General features: G+C 41.3%; 1 protein-coding gene across 3 annotated transcripts in view; it reads left to right on the top strand.

Moving 5' to 3' along the window:
• Nucleotides 1-4,715: 4,715 nt before the first annotated feature.
• PDE6D (phosphodiesterase 6D) overlaps nucleotides 4,716-26,193 on the top strand; it is a 61,900-nt gene continuing 40,422 nt past the window's right edge. Inside the window, exons 1-2 of one of the 3 annotated variants that reach the window (XM_088841170.1) lie at nucleotides 4,716-4,911; nucleotides 5,534-5,730. In XM_088841170.1, the coding sequence (XP_088697296.1) occupies nucleotides 5,661-5,730 (70 nt within the window). In that variant the 5' untranslated portion in view covers nucleotides 4,716-4,911; nucleotides 5,534-5,660. 3 annotated transcript variants of the gene reach the window in all.

Here is a 26,193-nt window from a genome sequence, read left to right on the forward strand (position 1 = left end):
GGCACTGCATCTGGTATTTACCAACTCCCCTGGAAGATGGCTAGGAATGCCACGCAACTGAACACCTAAGCTGGCTCCTTTAACCTGTACACCAGACTAAGGTCTTGAAAATGAGAAGAAGGAAAAAAAAAAAAAAAGCTCTATTTACCTTTTGTGAATTCACGTGCAGAAATCAGACAGCGGCAAAGGTGCGGAGCACCAACACATTCATTTAAAAAATTTCTTTAGCTCCTGTTATGTTCTAGAAGATTCTATGAAGATAAGGTTCTTGCCCTCAAAAAGCTTCAATCTGTTAAGTGCTATGAGAGAGAGAGAGATGACAACACTTTGGAAGCACAGAAGAGAATGCGCTGGGGAAGAGAAGAAAAGAGGTCTGCACTATGTAGCGTATACTGATGCAAAAAAGAAACCCAGAGTGACTGGAGCCCAGGGATCATGGGTGAGAGATGGGGGCTGCAGAGCTGGCATCAGGTCATCAGTGTTCTTGGAAACCACATGCAAGGCACTCTACCCATAAAAACCTAAATACAGCAAAGTTCCTACCTGGGAGAGTTCATGGTTCTGGGGGAGACAGGCCTGTCTGGCCAGGACAGATGGTGCCACAGGTATCCCAGGAGTAGAGCCAAGGCTCTCCTGACTGTGCCCTGGGGAGAGGTGATTCAAGGCAGCCTTCTGGAGGAAATGAGGCTTGAGTTGAGCCTGGAAGAATGAGCAAGCAAATCAGAAATAGGACAAGCCATGTAAAAGAGTTTTTCTTTTATCTTAGAGGCACTGGGGAGCTACTGAGGGTTTTTAAGCTGTGGAGAGGTCTGAATAATTGGCATTTTGGAGACTAGCTGCTATAGGAATGGACTGGATATGGAGAAAACTAGAGGCTGGGAAACCCTTGAGGTGACTGATGGCTTCCGGTTAAGACATTGTGAGATCTTGAACAAAGGTGGCAGCAGTTGGGCTTGAAATAGAAAGGTCCTTGTTGGAGACGTTTAGACCATAGAATATATCAGACCTGGCAACCAACTGAATGCAGGGATAGAGAAGGAAGATATCACCCAGGATTCTGGCTGGGAAGGCCAGAGCTGTCTGGAGGTGGTGGTAAATGAACAGGGCTGAGGAGGAGAAGGGACAAATTTGGTGTTGGAAGGAGGACTAATAAGTCTTGTTTAAGTTCATAAATATTCTGGCTGTGCCTCTGCTTCCTCCAGAATAATGTTCATATTTGAAGGCTCAGGATGCCTCCCCTACCCCATCCCGCTTTGTCTCACTCCCCGCCACCCATTAAAGCTCAAACTCCATGCCGTCCCAACCCAACAGGACTCAGATCTTCCCTCTCTGACACCAGGACCTAGGCTCAGACTTGCTCTCTCTTCCTTTGTGCAATGATGCTCTTCCCTCATATTTGTCTGCTAAAATTCCACCAACTATGTAGGCAAAGAGTTAAACAATTCAAAAAGCACTAATCATGAAAAGGAAACACTGAACTATGGCCCTTCATTAAATTAAGAATTGCTGTTTCTCAAAAGACACCAGTACAGACAAAAGGGACAAGCCACAGACTTGGAAATGATATTTGTAAAGCATGTATCAGACAAGGAACTCAGTATCTAGACCATATAAAGAACTACAAATCAACAAGAAGATAATCAGCCCAATTTAAAAAGTGGGCAAAAGACTTGAACAAGCACTTCACAGAAGAGTATAGCAAATAGTCAACAAGCATATGACAAGGATTCAACACCAAAGACAATGTAAACAAAAATAAAATGGAATACCACTTTTAGTCAAAATGGCTAGGATTTTTAAAAACTGACACGTTCTCTATTGCCAAGGATAAGAGTCAGCCAGAGCTATCTTATGTTGCTGTTTAAGGTGAAAATTGGTACAAATATTTTGGAAAACTGGCAATATCTACTATTGCTGATCACACACCCTCCACACAAGCCAGCAACTTCTCTCCTAGAAATAAGTGCACGAGTCTACAAAAAGAACCATTAAGAATATTCACTGCAGCTTTGTTAATAAAAGCCAAAAATTGGTAAATGAAAACCTAAATGTCCATGAACAGGAGAGAAGATAACAGTGCTACATACCTACAATGGAATACTACTTAGCAATTAAAAAATAAAAATAAAAAACTTAGCTACTGCTACATACAGCATAGATGAATCTCACAGAAATACTGAACAAAAAAAGCCAGACTTATATGGCACATAGTGTATGATTACATAGGAATTCAAGGGACTTCCCTGGTAGTCCGGTGGTTAAGAATTCACCCTCTGGCACAGAGGACATAAGTTCAGTCCTTGGTCTGGGAACTAAGACCCCACAAGCCGTGGAGAAATACGGCCCATGCACCACAACTACTCAGCCTGCCAGCCCTAGAGCCCATCCTCTGCAACAGGAGAAACCAGCACGATAAGAAGCCAGGGCACTGCAACTCGACAGGAGCCCCCACTCGCCTAAACTAGAGAAAGCCAGCATGCAGCAACACAGACCCGGCTCAGTCAAAAATAAAGAAATAAGAAATAAATGAAATTCAAGAACAGGCAAAACTGATCTATGGTTAACAGAAGTCAGAAGAGTGATTATCAGGATGGAAGGGTGACTGGGAAGGGGCAAAGGGGTGCTGGAAACATTCTCTATCTGGATTTAGGGGTTCATGACACAAGTGTATATACATAGGCAAAAATTGTGCCCTTGCTGTATGTGTTATATTTCATTAACAAAAACAATTTACAGATAAAAATTTTAACATAGAAAAAAATCCTACCCCTGCCACCTCCTCCATCAAGTTTTGCCAACTGAATATATCTTTCCACGGGGGCCTCTGTAGCATTCTAATGTCCTTTATTTTGTACCATTCCTAACAGTTCATCTTGAATTTCAGTGGAATCTCTTTATTTCCCTAACTAGATGGTTATCTTCCTGGTGGCAGTGACCATGTCTTTCACCTTCTACCAACAAAGTCTGGCAAATGATAGAAACTGAAAAAGGTGTTTGCTGAATTACATGGAAGGAAAAATCGGGTGGGTGCCCAGATGGGCAAAAGGGGTAAAGGAAGAGGAAGGAAGGCCTAGAAAAAGAGTAGCAGATCTCTAAAGAAACTTTAGCTTAAACTACAGTATTTATCTAGTTTCTGAAATCATATTAAAAATGCTTTACTGTCTGAGCCACCAGGGAAGCCCTTGAGTAACACAGAGCAAATCAAAGCACCAAGTCTTACCTAGACTTCAAACACTGCACTCCTTCACTTGCAGGAAAGTCACCAAATAAATGTTCACCTAACATCCACAGAAGAAAAACGCACAACCTAAAACTTGCAAGTTAAGTTTTATACAGGGACCTTACTGAGGACTATAGCCCAGGAGACAGCCTCATATAGCCCTGAGGAACTGCCCCAAAGAAGTAAGGGAGGAGCCAGGATATACAGCAGATTTTGCTGAAAAGAGAGCTTGTAGTTGAACATCAAAAGATTACTGCCAATTAACAAGAAACAGACAACTCGAATGATTTCTGTGGTTTTCTATGCATGGGAAGATGCAAGTGTCTGAGTTCACTGAAATCATTCCTTAGATATGCATCTTAATTATCTGGGGCAAGTTCCTATTTTTCTCCATCTTGAATCCTCCTCTGGACCCATCTTCAGCGGTGGCTTCAGAGGCTGATGGCTTGACGGTGGGCAACGTTTGTTGTTTACTGAAACGTCAGGCAACATTTTTTTGTCCACAGTAACCTCTGGGTGTTTCAACCTTGATAGGAAAACTTCACCAAGGAGAGGAATATCGCATAGCCATGTTGCTAAAAATATCACTACCCTAGTGTAGTGCAAAAAGCCCAGCCTGCAGGAGTCTTGGAGCTGAATTCTAACTCTGCCCCAACTTTCTGTGACCCCGACAATCTCTCTGCCTCTCTGGGCCTCAGTTTCTTCATACGTAAAATAACAGAGGTTGGGTTAGCAAATCCTCTGAATTCTGACTGTACTGATAGTCTGAGTACACAACCTTTACATCTCTTGGTCCACCGCAGGAGCACACCAGAAACCCCTGCGAAATACCTGGCTCCCCAGGCCAACAAACCAGTACGACTAGAAGGAGTCATTCTGTTACATTCTCTTTCATGATTTAATCAGTGTTCGTGTTTGTTGTTTCAGGCTTACCATGATTTGCAGGAGATTTCTGGGTTCCATGTAAATAGAAGTTACCTGTCTGTGGGCTGTCATCTTTTGAGGCCGAAGAAGATCTTCCCGCCTGGTTTCAACCCCTGGGATTCAGAAACCACCAAGCCTACAAGCAGATTTATGGATTTGCGCACACTGCGCGGCACACTGGAATCGAAGTTAGAGGAACTGAGTGCGGGGAATGCTGGGACTCGTAGTCCCTGGGCTTTCTGTTGCGTGCTGGGATCTGTGGTCCCCCCGGGCGCCCCCTGGAATGCTGGGAAGTGTAGTCTCCACCACATCGCACAGGGCAACCTGCTGTCATCTCAAAGCCCGACTGCACCCAGCCGCAGGAGAGTCTCTGCAAATCTGAAGCAAACTGTCCTCTGGGACAAACTCTAGGCAACCACACCGAATGAAAATTTTGTCCTACGGGACTTCCCCGTGAGGGCCCTTCCCATTGACGCTCGCCGTCCCCCTGCGAAGCCGCTGAGTGTTTCTATTGGCCGATCAAGATGCCAATCGCCGAGGCGGGCTTTCTATTGGCTTAAGGGCGGGCGCTCAGAGGCTAGAGGGAAGGAGAAGGGATCAGGAGCGGGAGCTGAGGGGAGGGAGAGGCCGGTCTGGGTCTGGCCGCTGCCGCCGTTCGCCCGAGGTCTTCAGGCCGGGCTGCTGCTCCGTCCTCAGTTCCTGGGCACCGTCTGCGAGGCTCCGCCAGGCCAGCGTGAGAGAGCCGCAGGCGGCGGCCGCCGCATCATGTCAGCCAAGGACGAGCGTGCCAGGGAGATCCTGAGGGGCTTCAAACTGTATCCGCCCGGGAGCGGGGCGGGGCCGGGAGGACTCGGGAGGCGGCCGCTCGCTGAGGAGACTGGCCGGGGGCGGGGGCCGCGCCAGGTGGGCACCCGGGGAGAGGGTGGCGGGAAAGGAGGAAAGGAACGGCGTCTGGGGGCCCCCGGCGGGAGGCGGGGAAACGGGCGTCCGGAGGAAAGGAGGGGACGTTAATGGGAGCCCCTTGGGTAGAGGCAGAGGAGTCGCCGAATGGGGCTGGGAGAGGCTCCGGGCGTCGGAAACCGGAGTCGGGGAGGCGCGCTTGGGTCCGAGAAGGGAGGCCGGGAAGGGGCTGCGGCCCGTAGGGGTGGGCCGAGGGGGCTCGGTGGTCTGGCCTCGAAGCCCAGTAGCCTCTGGCGGGAAGCCCACCGGGTGGCAGGGGGAAAGTGACTTGGAGCGAGTGACCTTGTATGGGACAAATACAGATGCTGGTGTTGAACTCGGGTTCTCGCATCCCACTCCGCACCCCCAACCCCGCCCCACCCCCCACCCCACCCGCCACTCCCCTTCTTGTTTCCACAACTTCTCTTCCTCACTTGTGGCTCCTTCCAGGGCTGGAGCGGAGGAAGGTTGGGAGTGAGAAGTCCGAGATGGACCTCATCTTAACTCTGTCTTGGCCCTTGGAGGCGTTGGACGGTCGCTGCTTCTCCCTCAGCTCCTCAGTTGTCTTTCCAGCGAAATGAGGACCCTAAATGAGTGCGTGACATGCCTTGAGGAGTTTTGGTTTTGCACTGGGACTCCTGGCGAAGGTGTGTCTGCTCTCACGAGTTTGTGTGTTTAAGGCGTAGACACGCTGGAACTGTCCAGCAATTATTTGATTACGTTGGGGACACGGTAGGGTTGAGTAGGGTGTAGAAATCGTTGCCTCGGGCCTGTTGTGGTGCTACGGGTACTACCTTCTCTCCTTAGCCTAGTGAAACTGTGTGTGAATGGAGTGTTCATCTATGACCATTTGATGCAGGTGGAAAAAGTGCAATCTTGTCCCTTCCAATCTCACATTTTCCTGCTTACATCCAATGTTTACAATATGGAACATTCTTCAGTTCGTCTCTTAGTGAACATATAGTCATCCCTGTAGGTTTCCTCCCCTGGAGATTTAGTCAGGCACTGTTCTCTGAGCTGACTGTGTTTTTCCACAGTGTCCATTTCACAAACCCTGCAAATTTTCATTGCCTTGTCATAATCAGAAACCAAGTTGGTAGTAAGTTTTAGAACCCAACAACAAAAAAGTTTAACAGGAAATTTTGGAGGTACAAATTAAGTTTTTCAAAGGGGAACTGACCTGCTATGCTTTTTTTTTTTTTTTTAAGGGAGGGCATTATCACCTAAGCTTACTGCCATTCATGATAAACTTTCAGTACTTTTATGCGGTGAAGTTTCCTAACAGCCTCTTTTATATATTAATAGCTTCATGTACCTTCTCCTGTTTCTCTTCCTAATAGTGCCTATAGATAGGAATGGCTGAAGTGTTACAAAAGCAATGACATGGATTTTATTTTTCCCTTAAGTAATTTATGTTGTTACTTAACATTTATGCTGTAAACAGTAAACTGAAGACTATGAAGAATTGAGAGATTTCAGAAGCCATGTTTTTATCTGATTGGAGTTAACATGTTGCTGAAAATAAAAAAGGGTCTTTTTAATGGCTTTGAACAAACCAAAAAGGGAAAGTTTGAGCTTCTCACCTTCAGTCTTGGTTCTTGAATGTTGTTCAAGAGAAACTTTGGCTCTTGAGAAAGAAGCAAAGGACAAATATTGAAAAGAATAGGAAGTAGAACCTGTGTCGTTTAGTGCATCACGAAACAGGCTTTCAGGGAAAATTTGACCGGGGTTGATTGAATCCCATGGGGAGCAGCCACCAAGAAAAGTTAGCATGGAGACAACAGAATATCATCCTCTGGTAGCTTTTATTCATATCCGATAATTAAGAGAGAAAAGGAAAGAGTTCTAGGATTTGTTATTACCTTCAGGGAAAAGTAAAATTAATGTTTTAATAAGAAACTACCTGACTGTTATCCACCTTTTATTGGATAAATTGTTCCGAGTATCTTTTTCTGTAAGAAGAGTCATTTCTACAAAAAGAAATCACCATTTTATTCTTCTGCCAACAGAGTTGATAGTACTCATTTTCCACATTGACTGTGTTGGTCTTTTTCTTTTTGTCAGTTTGAACAGTAGGTGACATATCTTGTGTTAACTTGTGTTTCCCTGATACTGCTGTCTCTGGAGAGGTAACAGCATCGTGGTTAAGAGATAGACTGGCTTGAGAGCTGTACTGTCTGCAGTGGAATTCCAGCTCAGCTTGTGTGTCCCTGAGGAGCTTCTTTTAACTGCTGCTACAATTTCCTCAGCAGTTAAAAAAGGATAAAAATAGTATCTTATCTCCTAGAGTTGTTGTGAGGATTAAATGAGTTGATATCTAAAGTATTTAGCCAAGCACCTAATGCCTGTAAGCACATTGTATTAGCTATTATCATTGTCATTGTTTTTATTAGAAGAAGTCACAAAATTTTCTGTTTGGCCATTTCTTTTTCTTCTATGAATTGTTTGTTGATTTTGTTTTTGTCTATTTTACTGTTGAATTGTGTATTTTTCTTATTTTGTAGGTGTTCTTTATTGTAATATCAATCCTTTGTATATATTACATATTACCAATGTTTTCATTCGACGTTTTACTTTTTTGTTGTTGAACAGAAGTTTAATACTATAACTTCAGATTCATCAATATTTTTCATGTGACTTTTGAATTTTGTGTCTTATTTAAGAAGACCTTCCTTATCTTACTGTTAATAAATACCCTCCTATGTTTTTTCCTCTTTTCAATGTTTAGCTCTTAAATCCACCTGAAATGTATTTGTACATATGGTATGGGGTAGAAATCTAACTTCCTCTGCTATTTGGATAGACCATTGTCCACTACCATTTACTAAGTAGTTAGGCCATCCTTTCCCCACTGTTTTGAAAGCTACCTTTGTCGTGTACTAAGTCTCTATAAGACCTGGGTATATTTGTGGAACATTTCTGTTTCCTGATCCATTTAGCTTTTCCCATTCCTTTCCTGTATGCATTGGTTTAATGTAGTTTTATAGCATGATTTAGTATAGTTTACAATGGGATTGATATGTCACAGAGTTATGTGTTTTAAGTCATGTAAGTTCCTTGTAAATATTCATGTACTCTTTATACAAACAGAACTTTGCCCATGTGCTCATAATAGGTATTCAATAAGTATGAAAAACATACTTCATAAGTCAGACATAGTCTTTGTGTCTGAGAGAATCCAACATGAACTTTATATTTGTCATAAGTTTTTTCAAAAGTGAAATATTAAAAAAATTTTTTTGGCTGCTCAGGCTTGTAGAATCTCAGTTCCCCGACCAAGAGTCGAACCCATGCACCCTTTAACCTCAGAGCCTTTAACCATTGGACCACCAGGGAATTCCCAAGATTTCTTTTTCACATCACTTCCACACCACTTGATTTTAGCTTATACACATTAGGAACTAAAGTTGTGAATGAAATATGACTTGGGGAACAAATGTGATTCTCCTGCAAGGTTTTGAATTTGAGTATTTAAGTAGCTAATATGGAGATTTTGTTTGTGAATTCTGCATTCTGTATTTTGTTCTATTCATTCAATAAATGTCTGTTGGGCGATTTCTGAATAGGGCTCTGTGCACATAAAGGACATAAAAATGAATGAGTCACAGACCCTTCAGAAGTCTAACCATTTTTGTGTCTGTTTAGAAGGGATATCTTATAAAGCAATGCATTTTTTAAAATAGTATTTAATTTTTCTTTTACAGACTCCAGCTACCTAGATATGACCTTTGTTAATATTTTAATATAGTCTTCTAGTGTAGCTAATGTTTACTGTATTTCCTTTTATTAAATGGAATCATAAGTATTATTTTGAAACTTTTTAAACAATATATCGTGTTCATAATTTTTGAAGATAGTTATTAATACTTTGAGTTGCAGTCAGTGACATAGATTTGTCACAGAAAGCCTTATACTAGTTTTGTAGTGTAGGCTGTAATGCACTCTTCTGCCTATCAGATTATTTTTTCCTCAACATAAATCTATAATTTTATTAAGTTAATATCAAGAAATTGACACACTGCCTTAAGGAAGAATTATGCTTTTATGACCTCGTTATTTTTAATCTGTCTGGAATTTGCTTTGGTATAAGGTACGAAGCAGTGATTTAATTTTTTTATAAAGATTGCTAATTGTCTTTATTTCTTCATTTCCTTATACTCCAAATAGTAATATAATATCCAGAATATAAGTGACTGCCTACAAATCAATAAGATAAATACTTAATTCAAAATAGGCAAAGGATATGAAAAACAGTTCACAGAAGAAAAATGCAAATGACCAATGAATAGATTCAGAGATGTACAACCTTCTTAAAACAACAAGGGACTTCCCTGGTGTTCCAGTGGCTAAGACTTCTGCTTCCAGTGTAGGGAGTGTTCCTCGATCTCTGGTTGAGGAACTAAGATCCCACATGCCTCGTGGTGTGACCAAAAAAAAAAATTATCCCTTTTTTCCCAATTAGTTGACAAAAACTTAAAAGATTGATAATGGTCTATGTTGGCAACTATTGGGGAAAAGGGGTGCTTTGTTTGCTTTGTGTGTATGTCTGTGTAAGACCTTATGGAAAGTAATTGGTATCTATCAAAAGTGTACATGTAGCTGCAGCAAAGCACAGAGCAGTCTTTGGAGCATGGACTATAGCTTCAGATTTTATTGCTTCTACCACTGTGACCCTAGGCAGAGCCCTCAACCCTGAACCTCAGTATCCGTTTCATTTCTTTAGAGGGTTGTTAAGAGGATTAGATGAGACTGCATATAAAATGATTAGTACAGTGCCTGGCTCATAGTAATAAATGTTAAGTGCTATATTATTTGTTTTATTAATACTTATTATTATTAACAGTAATAGTAATGTTAATATTACTATAAGTGAAAAAAGTGAAAGTGTTAGTCGCTCAATCATGTTCAACTCTTTGTGACCCCAGGGATTGTAGCCTGCCAGGCCCTTCTGTCCATGGAATTCTCCAGGCAAGAATATTGGGGTGGATAGGCATTCCCTTCTCCAGGGGATCTTTCCAACCCAGGGATCAAACCGAGGTCTCCTGCATTGCAGGCAGATTCTTTGCCATCTGAGCCACCAGGGAAAGCCACTTATTTTTCCGAGGTATAACCAATGACTTCATGCCATCATTCTTTCTCACTGAACAGCTGTAATATCTGTTTTGCCTCTTTGAAGAAATGGTTCAGTTAAGTAGCATCGATGTATACCTAGTATTTATCTTGTTTTCTGGCAACTAATCACATTGCAATTTATGGCAGTAAGCAAAAAAAAAAACTAGTTTGATTCAGAGGTTTCTGAAAGCAACTTTCGCTTATGTTCTTGCATTTCCTCTTTATAGTTTGCTCCTGGATCCCCCACCTTCTCTTTCTCAGAGCACCTTGATCTTTGACTTTACTTCCAGTCAAAAATAATTGGTTTTGCATTGTCTTCACTTAGATTTCCTTGTTAAGAATAGTACACTGTTGAACTTTTCTTGAATGTCAGTATTGCCTAAGAGATACTTTGACCCAGTGTTAAAAGTGAGTCCGGAGTTTATAATTCTTAAAATATAGTTTTAATCTTATCAACCCCAAATTTGGGGAAAGTAAAACACACCACCCTTACGGCCTGTGAACACACAGACTTTTTAAAAATATTGATTGATTTTATGTATCTGGCTGCTCAAGGTCTTAGTTGCAGCTTGCAGAATCTTTTTTATTTGGCATGTGGAATCTAGTTCCCTGACCAGGGATCAAACCTGGGCCCTGTCTTGGGAGCGCAGAGTCTTAGCCACTGGACCACCAGGGAAGTCCCCAACAGGTTGTTGTGATCATAGATCAAAGACTTCATGGAGATTGTGATTGGTAGTTTGTTCTCCAGGACCTTCCTGCGTGAGCTTGGAGAAATTATTGTTATCCTGAATTGATTAAATGATGGTAACATCCTATTGTTTTTGTTATTTAGGATTTTTAAACAGGAATTCCTGCTTTTGCATTTGGGGAAGGAGTTAGAACTTAAATTCTTCTTCAGACCTTCTAAATTTCTTTCCAGGATTATGTTTATAGTGAAATATAGTATTGACTTCTGGAAAAATGGAACAGAATATGGTAAAACTGTCATGGAAAATACCAGTTGTATCATCATTGTATTTGCTAGAAGACTAGCAGTGGTGCTGAGGTTTGCCAGCTCTAGGGTCTTATTAGGCTTGACCTCACTTTTGCCTCACAGGCATCACTTGTCAGCACTCTGTGTCCATAAATCGCCATGTTAGAGAAGGACTTGACTTCTTAAAGTGTGGACCTGTCCCTATTCCTGAGCTTTGGATCAGAGGGAGATACTATAACGGCACGGCCATCTTGTTTAATAAAATCTGACTGTTCCAACCATTGCTTGAATGCATAAAACTCAAATTATCAAGATTTTAGGAGCAACATTTTTTTTTTGCTTTTCACCTGCTGATAATTTTGAAGTTGAGAGGAAAAGCAAATATATTTTCTTAAGTACAATATCCATAAAGATCTCAGTGGATTGGACTAAAGAAGCGCACTGTTTATAGAGGAATTTGCTTAGACTGCAGTGAGGATGGGGGAACCCAGCGAAGTGGAGCTGGTCCAGAGGAAAGACACTTGAAAAATGTTAGCACAATAATTGGAGAACTGAGGAGGATTAACCTGAAGATGAATTGGGCAAAGGATGTGAGTGTTGTAAAGTTTTAAAAAACTGTTCTAAAGAGTTAAAACTGAATGTATTCTCTGTGGCTCTCAGAGGACACAAGGTTAGCAGTTATAAGGAACAGAGTTTAGCCCAGTTGTTTTTTGTCTTGGAGGATTTTGCAGGGTGGGCCTCTGTGCAGCAGGCAGGCTCTTAGTTCCCTGACCAGGGATCAAACCTGTACCCCCTGCAGTAGAAGCAGAGTCTTGACCACAGAACCATCAGGGAAGTCCCAGCTCAGTTTTAATAATTAGAGTTACCAGGAAATTAAAAGATGCTTACTCCTTGGAGAGGCTTCCCTGGTGGCTCAGAGGTTAAAGCGTCTGCCTCCAATGCGGGAGACCCAGGTTCGATCCCTGGGTTGGGAAGATCCGTGGAGAAGGAAATGGCAACCCACTCCAGTACTTTTGGCTGGAGAATCCCACGGACGGAGGAGTCTGGTAGGCAACAGTCCATGGGGTCGCAAAGAGTCGGACACGACTGAGTGACTTCACTTTACTCCTTGGAAGGAAAGTTATGACCAACCTAGATAGCATATTAAAAAGCAGAGACATTACTTTGCCAACAAAGGTCTATCTAGTCAAGGCTATGGTTTTTCCCGTGGTCATGTATGGATGTGAGAGTTGGACTGTGAAGAAAGCGGATCGCCGAAGAATTGATGCTTTTGAACTGTGGTGCTGGAGAAGACTCTTGAGAGTCCCTTGGACTGCAAGGAGATCCAACCAGTCCATTCTAAAGGAGATCAATCCTGGGTGTTCATTGGAACGACTGATGCTGAAGCTGAAGCTCCAATACTTTGGCCATCTCATGCGACAAGTTGACTCACTGGAAAAGAGTCTGATGCTAGGAGGCATTGGGGGTGGGAGGAAACGGGGACGACAGAGAATGAGATGGCTGGATGGCATCACCGACTCAATGGACATGAGTTTGAGTGAATTCCAGGAGTTGGTGATGGACAGGGAGGCCTGGTGTGCTGTGATTCATGGGGTCACAAAGAGTTGGACACGACTGAGCGACTGAACTGAAGAGAAAAATTTTTTCCAGAAAATATTTTAAGCAGCAGATGGATGCCTATCCATCAAGAGTATTGCAGAAGGGAATTATATATGCATCAGACAAGATATTAGAGTAGATGGTTTCCAAAAGGACTCAAATCCTTTCAACACTGCAGTTCTTTGATTTGGTGACAAATGTTCTTAGTTAACAAGGACTCTTCAGCAGCTTATTTCTATTGAGATATGTACTACACCTAAAATAGGCAAAACACTTTTTGTGATTTGATATAATGAAAGCATGATATCGTTTCCTTTTTGTTTTTCATAGACAACTCTTCAAGAACTCAGTATTGTTGATGTGTTTTGTTTAATGTATTGTGGATCCACTGATTCAAAGTTATGAAGAGCAGTTTTTGCCTCTGAATTTGAATAAAGTCTAGAGAACTAAACATAAGTTGCTCTAATATAAAAAACACTTTACATATAGCCACAAGAAGAAAGGGGATAGTCTAATAATATCTCACATTCTTGTTATCTTTTTCAGTTTTTCAAAGCCCTTTGATGTATTATTACATTATTATTATATGCAACTCTATTTTGGCCACCTCATGCGACGAGTTGACTCACTGGAAAAGAGTATGATGCTAGGAGGGATTGGGGGTGGGAGGAAACGGGGACGACAGAGAATGAGATGGCTGGATGGCATCACCGACTCGATGGACATGAGTTTGAGTGAACTCCGGGAGTTGGTGATGGACAGGGAGGCCTGGTGTGCTGTGATTCATGGGGTCGCAAAGAGTCGGACATGACTGAGCGACTGAACTGAACTGAACTGATACAATATTAACCTCATTTTATTGACAAGTAAGGATTGACAAGGTTGTCACTAAAATACAGGCAGAATCTTAACTTAAACCTTGGCTTGTCTTTCTACAAACTACTGTTTTCTATAGCATATCATGATGCCTCTCTGGAGAACTTATTTTTGTTGCTATATTATCAGTTTTGAGTTTGAAAATTTTCCTCAAAAAAGAAAAAGAAAATTTTCCTCAGTGATCAAGTCACAGATTTATTTTTCAGTTGGAAATTATTCTCTTCTGTTGTGATCCTACCCCCTATATTCTTCTTTGTTTTTCCTCAATTCTCAGATACAGAGGGCAGGATCTAGCTTGGGGTAAGGGAGAACTTCCTAACAATTAGAGTTAGCTGGGGGGGTGGGGGGGGAGACGTTTTCCAGAAAAAGACGTTTCGCCCACAGACTGGGGGCCTTAAACAACAGAAATTTATTTCTCACAGTTCTAGAGGCTCGAAAGTCCAAAATCAAGATACTGACTGATTTGGTCCCTGGCTTCCAGATGGCCACCTTCTCCCTGAGTCCTCACATGGTGGAGAGAGAGTAGATGGGCAAATCAAAGGAGAGACATAACTCTACCATGTGTGGCATCGCTACCTGGCCAACAGTTCTACTTGGAAAGGATGATTTGCAGACAGGTCATAGCAAAATAAACTTTTTTAAGGGACTAAATATGAGAATCTAGCCTGATAACTTACCTTCATGGAATAGAAATTGAGAGATTTAAATTAAATGTCTTTTGCTTTTGAGCCACTTTCTGTGAGGATAAAGGCAGAGGAACTCTGGCCTTAGGGCTGCTGCTTACTGGTGGTTCATTCAGACATTTGTTAGCAGGGTCTTTAAGTGCCAAGTAATTTACTAAACCCAAGAGATGTAGAATAATAAGCCAGTTTCTGTATCCAAAGAGCTTTTATGAGGGAGAGAGAGACCGAGACAGAGATGATAACCAGCAGAATACAATGCAATAAGTGCCTAGTAGTATGAAGTACTGAGGAACCTCAGAATACTGTGAAACCTGCGGCTGGAGGCGTTCTAGAAGACTTCAGAATTGTCATTTGAATCAGGTCTTGGATGATGAGTAGGTGTTGAGCAGTTTAATTTTAAAGCTACAAGACAGTAACATAGAGGATGGAAAATGAGGAAAGAGAATTTCAGAGGGGAGTTGGGATCAAAACTGAGAAAGAGGGCTTCCTTGGTGGCGCAGTGATCTCCGGTCTGAGAAAATTCCACATGCCACGGACCAGCTGAGCCAGTGCAACACAACTGCTGAGTCCATGCTCTAGAGCCCACGAGCCGCAGCTACTGAGCCCTCATGCCTGGAGCCCAGTGCTCCACAGCAAGAGAAACCCCCACAGTGTCCTGAACAGGTTAGACAGGGTTTCATGACTACTTTCAACCTCATTCTCTTGTGGAACCTGCAAAATTTGCAAGCTGCAGTAAAATCCTTTATTAAAATGCTGAATTGAAAAAGAGAAACCACCACAATAAGCTTACACACTGCTACGAAAATAGCTCCTGCTCGCTGCAACTGCAGAAAGCCCACTCACAACAACAAAGACCCTGCACAGCCATAAAAAAAAAAAAAGAATGAGGATCAAAAACAAGTCCTTGAGATTGCTGGTGATGGACAGGGAGGCCTGGCGTGCGGCGATTCATGAGGTCGCAAATAGTCGGACACGACTGAGTGACTGAGCTGAACTGAGATTGCTGGAAATTTCATTCACTCATTGAACATTTGAGACTCTACTGAAAGTTCCATGATCCTTTCTTGGTGATCTTTTTGAGAATATTAGCTTTTTGGGGCAATGGCACCCCACTCCAGTACTCTTGCCTGGAAAATCCCATGGATGGAGGAGCCTGGTAGGCTGCAGTCCATGGGGTCGCTAAGAGTCAGACACGACTGAGCGACTCCACTTTCACTTTTCACTTTCATGCATTGGAGAAGGAAATGGCAACCCACTCCAGTGTTCTTGCCTGGAGGATCCCAGGGATGGGGGAACCTGGTGGGCTGCCATCTACGGGGTCACACAGAGTCGGACACGACTGAAGTGACTTAGCAGCAGCAGCAGCTATTTGGGGAAACAAATTAACTACCAAGATTTAAAAAGTGGATAATAGATGAGGAAATAAATTCAGCAAGAATAGATTACTTTTCCAAGAAATCTGGTGACCTGAGAAAGCAGAGATTATGGAAGTAGCTTGAGTAGGCAGAGAGATTTTATTAAAGAGTGGAAGTCACTTATTAAAGCTTATCCAACTTTATGCAAGTTGCTTAACACTTATAAGACAAGGATTATGCTTGTTCCATCTGCCTCATAGAGATATTATGAAATTTGAGTGGAATAATATTTGTCACCTCACTTTAAAAACGGTAGCTCTATAGATGCATTGTGTTTACCATTACACTTAAATTATTTATCTTTGCTTTAAATTTCAGGACTGCTTTCTATTTTTTGAATTTTAGGTTCCATGTTTCAGGGTGTTGATAAAACCAGAGCCTTAGTGATCCTTTTTTTTACTCCAGATTAGACATCTGAAGCCTTTTTCACAATTCTGGAGGGTAATTATGGCTGCTGGAGTGATGAAATAAGCCCCCTCCATGGCGTATATGTCCCATTTGAAAGCTAAAATCATCTTTGGTTTTCCTTTTTTTTTTTTTTGAAGGGTTATAACTTGAGGAAGTTGATTTTTCAATACTGTAGCATTTTTAAAGCTAGGTAAAATTTGGGATCTCTAAATGTGGATTTCAATAGGATTTAAGGTAATATTCCTGTTCCTCTGAATAATGTATAAGAAACAGCTGCTGATCCTTTTGGGAAAGTACCCTGTGTTGTCTCTTCCTCTATCAGGAGGTTTTGGGAAGCAAGTAAAAATGTGAAGGGAGTCTCTATGAATCTCTTTGGTTATGTCTCTTCTAGCTTGTTTCTGCAGAGAAGACAATGGCACCCCACTCCAGTGTTCGTGCCTGGAGAATCCCAGGGACGGGGGAGCCTGGTGGGCTGCCGTCTATGGGGTCGCACAGAGTCTGACACGACTGAAGCGACTTAGCAGCAACAGCAGCAGCTTATTTCTGAGCAGTTTCAGTCACATAACCACACATATATCAGTGGAAGAATACACCTACTAGAAAAAGAAAGGTTTGTTTCATTGTTTGTCTTTGCTAGTAAGAAGACTGTGTTATGTTTCAAATACTGATCTTTTTCTCATTATAAATTACTTGCCTCCACTCTTTTCCCAGGCCAGTTTGAATTTTGATTACGCACTTTCCAAGCATAGTACCTCTGCCAGGCCAGAGTATTATTTCACTGGGATATCACCACTGATCATGGTGTGCATATTATGTTTCAAGGATACTGAAACCAAGTTTCTCAGGGATCCATTTATATTTTCTCACCTTGTCCCCGTGCATAAGAGAAATACCACATGGAAAAAGCACTGGGAACTTATTGGGCAAAGATAGATGTTGTTCAGTTGCCAAGTCATGTCAGGCTCTTTGCAACTCCATGGACTGCAGGAAGCCAGGCTTCCCTGTCCCTCACTATCTCCTGGAGTTTAAATGTCCATCAATTAGAACTGGTTCTTTAAACATACTAAAAAATAGGATGCTCTCTATAACTAATGCTAGGGCAGAAGGAGCCTAGAAGGAGGGTTTTGGTATTTAAGAATTAACGAAAGGCAGGGGGAGTTCTCTGGTGGTTCAGTGGCTAAGATTCCATGCTCCCAAAGCAGGGGGCTCGGTTTCCATTCCTGGTCAGGGAATTAGATCCCATATGCTACAAGTAAAAGAGCCCACATGCCACAACTAAGACCCAGTGCAGCCAAATAAATGATTTTTTAAAGGATTGCTGAATGAATCCGTTCAGTTCAGTTCAGTCGCTCAGTCGTGTCCGACTCTCTGTGACCCCATGAATCACAGCACGCCAGGCCTCCCTGTCCATCACCAACTCCCGGAGTTCACTCAAACTCATGTCCACAGAGTCGGTGATGCCATCCAGCCATCTCATTCTCTGTCGTCCCCTTCTCCTCCCGCCCCCAACCTTTCCCAGCATCAGAGTCTTCTCCAGTGAGTCAACTCATCGCATGAGGTGGCCAAAGTATTGCAGTTTCAGCTTTAGCATCAGTCCTTCCAATGAACACCCAGGATTGATCTCCTTTAGAATGGACTGGTTGGATCTCCTTGCAGTCCAAGGGACTCTCAAGAGTCTTCTCCAACACCACAGTTCAAAAATTAAAATTAAAAGACGCTTACTCCTTGGAAGGAAAGTTATGACCAACCTTGATAGATTAAAAAGCAGAGACATTACTTTGCCAACAAAGGTCCGTCTAGTCAAGGCTATGGTTTTTCCCGTGGTCATGTATGGATGTGAGAATTGGACTGTGAAGAAAGCTGATCGCCAAGAATTGATGCTGAATGAATACCTTATTTTTTAAAAAAAGTGATAATGGGAATAAGAGAAGGAAGTGAATTCAGAAAGTGAACAAGGAAGAGAGGGTTCTAGAGGGGAGAGATCATAAAGGCAGAGTGTTGAAGTAGAGAACAAGTACAAAAAGAAAAAGCTACAACCAAAAACAAGGACAGCAGAGCAAAGAAAGGCACTCCTATGATGAAAATGCTCAGAATACCACTAAATAGAAACTCCCTTTGTTTACTGCTGGTCACTGCAGCTGCTTCCACCCCAGAGGAATGAGAAGGGGGAGGTTTTTCCTCACGCCTGTGACCTTGGTGTTAAGCTTTGCCTTCTATTGCTCAGGTCAGCCATAGTAGATGTTAGCATATGTCATATGTGCTTAGTCAGCCATTGTGCCTGACAATTGTACTTACCTTGAAATTCCTCCAGTCTATAGGTAATGAGCCGCATTCCCATGTATAATTTACTCTGCCAAGTGATGAATTCAACTTAATACAGAATGGGCTTTTCATTCTAATGTGTTTCCTTGTACAGTTTGGCTTAGTGATGAAACTGTTCTCCCTAAGGAGAATGGGGTTTTGGGGTCTGTTTGTTGCCTTTTGTTTTTTGCTGAGCTCCATCTCTAAGCTGGCCTCTGCATAGCTTATTGAACCCGGAATGCGCAGCTCTACTTGTTTGGCTTCTAGGCACTTTTCAGTGAGCCTTGCTTTCTGGTTGCTCAGCCTGAACAAGAATCTAAGCAATCCCTCTGACTTGCTCTCTGATGCTCACTGTGGTTCAACACATATTTGAAAGGCAGTTATGTGCTGAGCACTGAGAATAGAAGGGTAAATAATACAGCGCCAATGGAGTTTGACTTGCAGACTTATATCCATGGTACATTCTGATAAGTAATGTGATGCAGGTTTAACAAGTGTACAAGTGCACTGAAGAGGGATAAGAGCTTTACCTCAGGGTGTGTCAGGGACCACAGTCAGAGAGGTTGACAGCAGCACTTGAGTCCTTAAGAAGAGTACTGGATGGGGGGATATACATTCTAGGTGGAGTGGAGCAGTAGTCTGCTAAACACTCAAGCAAAAGAAAATCATGTCTTTGGGAAGTGTAGCGATTAGGGATAGCTGGAGGATAGGCTGTGCCTAGGAACTAAGGTAGGAGGTGACTGGAGAATGGAAAGGATGGCTGAGACTAGACTCAATGTCTTCCTCCCTCTTAACTTCACTGCAGGCTTTCAGCAGATTTTTACACCTCTACCCTCCTATTGGTTTCCTGTTCTTTATTAAATTGTCCTTTCTACTTAACCTGCCTTCTTATCTCTCCCCTTCTCCATTGTTCTTTTAACCTATCATTAACTTATAACCTTTAAAAAAAGAGTCAGTATTCCCCAAACCTATTTACAAAGCTTGAACTTTATATAAAGTTCCTTAGAAATGTGTGTGTCTGAGGATGGAAAGATTTTTTTTTTTTTTAATGCTCACATGGGATTAATTGTGCCCATGTCAAGCAAGAGCCAAGGTCTTATCTTTCTATCCTCTTGAATAGGGGTCCCCAACCTCTGGATCTAACACCCGATGATCTGGGGTGGAGATGATATAATAATAATAATAGAAATCAAATGCACAGTAAATGTAATGTGCTTAAATCATCCTGAAATTATCCTTTACCCCAATCCAGGGAAAAATTATCTTCCACAAATCCAGTCCCTGGTGCCAGAAAGGTTGGGGACTGCAGCTTTAGATCAGTGCTACTTAAACTGTTACTGGTAACAAGCCAGATTTTTACTTCTAATCCTTTATAGACTGATGTTTTTATAAAATAAATAAAAATGAGTTATTAGATGACATACAAAATGTCAAAAATTTTATTATTAGATTCAGTATTCAAATTACTCTGCTAAATTCCTGTTAAACTTTTTAGACCCTTGTCATAGACAGGTAACCAGACCTGTTTTGTGCATTCACAAACCAGCACCAGTCTGTGAACCACGTTTTGAGTAACACAGCTGTCAAATCCCCAGTACAATTTGTGCCTGATACACAGTCGAACTTCAGTGCATGTTTAAAGAGTAAGTATGTGAATGAGATGGTTAGCGTGATTATAGTAGTAGAAAAGGGAAAATGAACAATGGCAGCTCTCTTTGGAAAGTTGAAGGGAAATAATTTAGTGAGAAAGAGTACCGTAGCAGTGTCACCCTCCATGTAAAACAAGCTTTCTGTCATCACTCTGAACATTGTTCCTTTGGCTCTCTAGGCAAATACTAGTAAATCACCTGTGTGAATTTATGAGAAATACTAGTTTTATCTTGACAAAAATGTAAAAGTTACTGTGAATGTCTGTAGAAAACTGTAGAAAACCTGCTTATCTGAACTAGTTTTCAGGAGCAAAGCTACAGTTGGCAAGGATTGATTCAGCTGGTAACCCTGCTCTTTCAGTCAAAGTATCCTCCATGTCATAATATGGACCGTACTGCCAAATACTTTCCCTGCCTGAGATTTTCTTCCTTTTGCATCTTCTCAGAAGATTAGCTGAATAAGGTAAGAAGTCTTTATATCAAAAACTTTATAATAAGCTTTCTGTGTCAGGTAAGATAACTTCAGATTGCTACACTACAGATTTTCAGTTCCTTAAAGCAAGTTGTAAGGTCTTGAATTCCTTTCAAATAAGAAATTCATGCTATTGTTCAAAGGCTAGAAAAGCAGCAGATGTACTCTTTGATATTTGAACGCATGGCTGCATTTCAAGGAGATCATTAATCTGAAATAATTAATTAACTGAATGCAGCTTATAACAGGGGACTTCTGCCGTTATAAGTAGAGTCTTGTTTCCATTGTGGGTCAGTAAAACCAGTCCTGCATATTCATGGGTTCCACATCCAGGGATTCAAGCAACTGCATTATCAGAAATATTTAGGGGACTTGCCTGGTGGTACAGTGGTTAGGACTCCACCCTTCCAATGAGGGGGCATGGGTATGATCCCTGGTTGGGGAACTAGAATCCCACATGCCCAGTGGTGTGGCTAAATTTTAAAAATATATATTTAAGAAAAAAAATTCCAGAAAGTTTCCAAAAAGCAAAACTTGAATTTGCCATGCCAGCAACTATTTACATAGCATTTACATTGTATTGTATATTATAAATATCCTAGAGATTATTTAAATATAGGGAGAATGTGCACAAGTTGTATGCAAATACTATACCATTTTATAAAGAAGGGACTTGAGCATCCACAGATTATGATGTGAGGGGATCTTACAACCAGTCCCCCACACATAACTGAGGGTACAGCTGTACAGCATCAATAGCTCAACCCATAGTCCTTATTGTCTACTAACCATATCCCAAGAGAACATTGTTAGGTGGAGCAAAAGGACCATTTTTGTGGAATGTTTGAGGTCTGCCTGCCTTTATCATCAGTTTCCTCAGCTCTTCTAGCACTGGAGGCCTGTCCTCATAAAGATACCCAGGACCTTGCAGCTGCCTGAAGTCACTTCTTTTCAAGAATATGTCGTATGCACAGGCCTCACCTGAATGCGAGCTGTGTTGACTACCTGAGTACCTTTCTCATGAGTTCCTGAGAAAGATGTTTAACTTCTGAGATCACTACTGTTTCATGTGAGTGTCATTATCAAGTGAGATAAGACTGAAAAATGGGAAAGAGAGGGGCTCTTAGGACAGTGCTCAACTGGTATATTGAATGTAGGTACTCAGATAGTAGTTCTTTCCCCTGTCTCTTTCTTTGAAAGACCAGCTTTAAGCGATTCATGTAGCCAAATGTCAAATAAGGCTGGAAATACTGTTTACCTTTTCCCTGGTAAGTTTGCAGTTGTCAAGTGGAACAAAACTGCTAGGAAACTGGCTTCTCAGGTGGCTTAGTGGTAAAGAATTCACCTGCTAAGACAGGAGACGTGGGTTCCATCCCTGGGTGGGGAAGATCCTCTGGAAAAGGAAATGGCAACCCACTCCAGTATTCTTGCCTGAGAAATTCCATGGACAGAGGAGCCAGGCGGGCTACAGCCCACAATGTCCCAAAGAGTTGAACGTGACTGAGCACAAATGCATGCTAGGAAGCTAGCTCTGAGAAATGCAAAATAGTTAGGACTTTCTTTATCTATCTGCACTGGTAATGAATCATTGATTAAGAATTATTGATCTTTGTCGCCACAGTTCAGCTAATACCTTCAGTGGGGTTTCCCTTAGCCTTTGGAGCTTTTTACAGAAACGCAATAGAAAGACAAGAACCTCAATCTGAGACAGATTTCTTTTTTCCAAGCCCTAACTGGACTAGATTATCCAGCAACACCCCTTACCATTTGAATGTGGAGGAGACGAACCCCTCAACTGATACTAGATCTCTTATCTGGACATTGTTGTGGCTTTCTTGATTTTATAGAGTTAGAGTGGTTCAGTAATTTCTGGAAAGCTTGCCTAAGCTAAAAGAAATTATGTCTGTAGTCACATAGTGTGTCCTCTTTGTAAATATGTCTTCTGCTCATCAAGAATATATAAAATATCAAGAATCAGGAACCCCAAAGGTAAATGAGTTCTGACCCATGGAATACACCGTCAGCATAATCTGAGCTGACATGCCACAACACCATACAGCATCCTGTATTCTACAGGTTTGAAGTACCTTTCCAGTCTCGTGTCTCAGAAGAACTGCTTGTCCTGCACCACAAGCTTAGGCATCATAACTTACCTTCTGTCCCCGAGTCTTGAGTATAGTTTCTCCCTGGTACAGACTTAGCACACAGGAAGGCTGTTTATGTCATATAAATGGTAAGAGAATAGGTGTTGAAACCAGGCACTCAAAAACCAGCGTTATGACATACTGGCTTCATGACCTTTGAGCATGGTACTTGCCATCCCTAAACCACAGATTTCTCATCCATACAAGGACTGTAATAATCATGCCTATTTCATAGGTTGTGTAGGTAGATTAACTTAGATGTGGATAAAGCACTTAGCCAACATCTGGCACTCAACACATGTTAACCATCACCATTACACAGGAAGTAAGTGCTGAATATACAGATCAGTGGGACCGTTATGGTTGGGTATGATTCTGCCAAAGATTCTTACATCCAAGAGATGTGTAACATGAATCATATGACATCAGAATTCTTTTTCATTACTTGGTAAAGTCTTCCCCTTTAGTTTCTTCCTCTTTAGTTTATTTGAACAGAACTTTACTCAGACATGGCCAAGCTGATAAGGAATATCTGATAAAGTGTACCGGCTGATTCAAATAATTCTCCAGATAATTTTATGCAAAAGTTTTCCTATTTTATTGTTTTTAGAAGTTATTTTGAAGGACAAACAGTCTGGTGATTTATGAAAACTTTTATGTTTTCTATTTATGAATACTTACATAGTTTGTCATTCTACAAAATAGGCTAAACTTTTCTAATTTTTAGGGGGGAAAAAGAAACCCTTTTTGTTCCATCTCCATTGAAATTTAGAAATCTAAAGTAGAGTGTTGCCAAGAAGCTTCATGCATGCTGCGTCACTTCATTCATGTCCGACTCTTTGCGACCCCATCGACTGTAGCCCGCCAGGCTCCTCTGTCCATAGGATTCACCAGGCAAGAATACTGGGGTGGGTTGCCATTTCCTACTCCAGAGGATCTTCCCAACCCAGGGATCAAACCCTCTTTTCTTATATCTCCTGCATTGGCAGGCAGGTTCTTTACCACTAGTGCCACCTGGGAAGCCCCCTTGTTCATAAGACTCCCTGTTTGAGCATCTCAGTGCTCTTTCTGCACACCGTGAGAAGCATTTGAACAAATAGTCCACTGTTTGTTTGTTGTTGGTTCCTTAAGTGCTGCCAGGAGAGACTTATACTCCTGGGGTCTCTTCTTAGGTCCCAGGAGTGGGTTGATTGAGGATGGTTAGTAATCTGCACCAACTTCAGTTTATCATCTGTACTGCTTCCCAAACATGTTTTTGGCAGTGAAATATCCTACAGATCTCCTTGTAGTATTTCTCCATCCATTTCCAGCACAACAGCCAAAGATTTTATTTCTCCCCTAACAATTCTTTAGACAGTTGATTTTTTTTTTCTTACACTGCCCACCTTTCTTGTCTTCATTCTGTCTTTCCTTCTTTGTGCACACGAACTATATAAGCTCTAGCGACTGTTTTCTCCTGAAAAATGTAGTTATTCCAAACTTTTGCTTCCCTAAAATCTTATTTTTTAGAAACATCTCTTGATCTTAGCCAAAAGGCCGAGAAGCTATTATTTTTTAGAAACATCTCTTAACTCCCCATATCAGTTCTTTGTTCATCCATGGTTGACTGCCCTCCCTGCCTGGTGGCATAGAGCATGGGCTTCAGTGGATATAAATGTTTCCATTTAAGAGTTTTCCTTCCCAGAACCCTATAGCTACTCAGACCACAGCCCTTGAGCCAATGCTGAATCTCAAGTCCTACCCTAGACCCACTGAGCCAGAATCTAGATTTTGACAAGATTTCCACATGATCTGTATGCACATGGAAGTTTAAGAAAGCACTGCTGTAAGTCAACATTTTGCTCAAAGCAGGGAAAGCTGTCAAGTGGTGGTTCTCAACCCTGGTGTTCAGTGGAATCACCTGGGGAACTCTGAAAAATACTAATGCCTAGGTCCCATCTCCAGAGATTCTGATTTAATTGGTCTGTGGGAGTGGTCCAGACATTGGGAATTTTAAATATTCCCCCAGGCGATTCTAATATGCAACCAAGGTTGAAAACCACTCATGTGCATGAATCTTATAATTTACCCTAGTTTCCTAGAATATCATTATATGTTAATGAGTGCAAGACTAATGACTAAGCAAAAGATTAAGTTTTTCACAATTACATTTATTGGGAAGACATATACATATAGATAGAAAAAATTGGAAATACCAACACAAATATTAAATGGTAATCTCTGGTTTATAGGAATACAGCTATTGTTTTTTGTCCTCTATTTTCCAAATTTTCTATAATAGCCATGAATCCTTCTGGTTAAAAAATCCTCACATATATATATATATATACTTTTTAATAAATGTGATCACATTATATGTGTTTTGTAAACTCCTTAATTTTAAAATTTTATCTTTTTTCACACACCAATAAATTACAAACATTTTCTCATACCATTAAATATCATTTAAATAGGTTTTTATATTGTTTAAAGTGAATCTTGACCCAGGATGACTGTATTTTTACTTAAAAGGTATGTTTATATACTGACTAGAATCTTTGAGAGAGTAACTCCTGGAGAAACCTATAGTGTTTGGAAGTGTTCCTTGTCCACAGAAGGAACTATGTTTAAATGGAGATGTTCAGACCTTCCCAGAGGCTTTTGCAGCTGTCATCAGTTGAGTACCAGCATTTTTTGAGCACTTAAACTTAACACAGAAAACTTGACTTTACCATCCCAGAAGATATGGCCCGCTAGGGAATCCTTAATGATATTTGGATTGCAGACTACGTGTCCTGTTGAAGGGCATTATATTTCTGAATTTCCTCTGCAATTCTTTTTGGTTTAGTTGGAATTGTGCTTCAAGACAACAAATGCCTCTCATAGTTTGAGTCTCCTCTGCATTACTGGGTACATTATGGTATGTAAAACTAGAATATCCTTTGAGCAAAATCTTGAAAACATCAGCGATGTATTATAGTGGGCCAGGCTGTGTTGTAATTAAAGAAATTCAAGTACCTTGTTTTTCCCAAACTTGAGAATAAATACCAGTCCTCCCCCAACTTCAAAAGAAAAAATAAGTGATCTGCCTATTCGTCTTGACTGTTCTATTCTTGACCCAGTCCAGTTGCACTATATGGGAAAGGAATAATTTTGCTGATAGTGTCTTTACAATTGGAAGAAAGGAGATACACTCTATAGTTGGGGAACCTTTTAAAAGATGTACAGTAGCTAACTTGGTGGGAGAAAAATTCTGCTTATTTTTTTACTCCATTTAACCTTTTCTCTACCAGAATCTATATATAAAAGGTTCAGAAATGTACAGTCTTTAATTTCAGAGAAATAGGCTTAATGTTTTATTTGCATATTTGTAGTTTTAACTGAGCTTTTAAACTTAGCTTTTCTTCTGAAGAGAAAAATTTCAAAACACTTCACAACCTAAAGACTTCAGGAGCTGTATCGACTAAGATTATGAGGGAATTTATGTTCCTTTGAGTAG

Source organism: Moschus berezovskii, chromosome 2, assembly GCF_049115385.1.
Source record: "Moschus berezovskii isolate FMDL1 chromosome 2, NW_MosBer_1.0, whole genome shotgun sequence".
Taxonomy (NCBI): Eukaryota; Metazoa; Chordata; class Mammalia; order Artiodactyla; family Moschidae; genus Moschus; species Moschus berezovskii.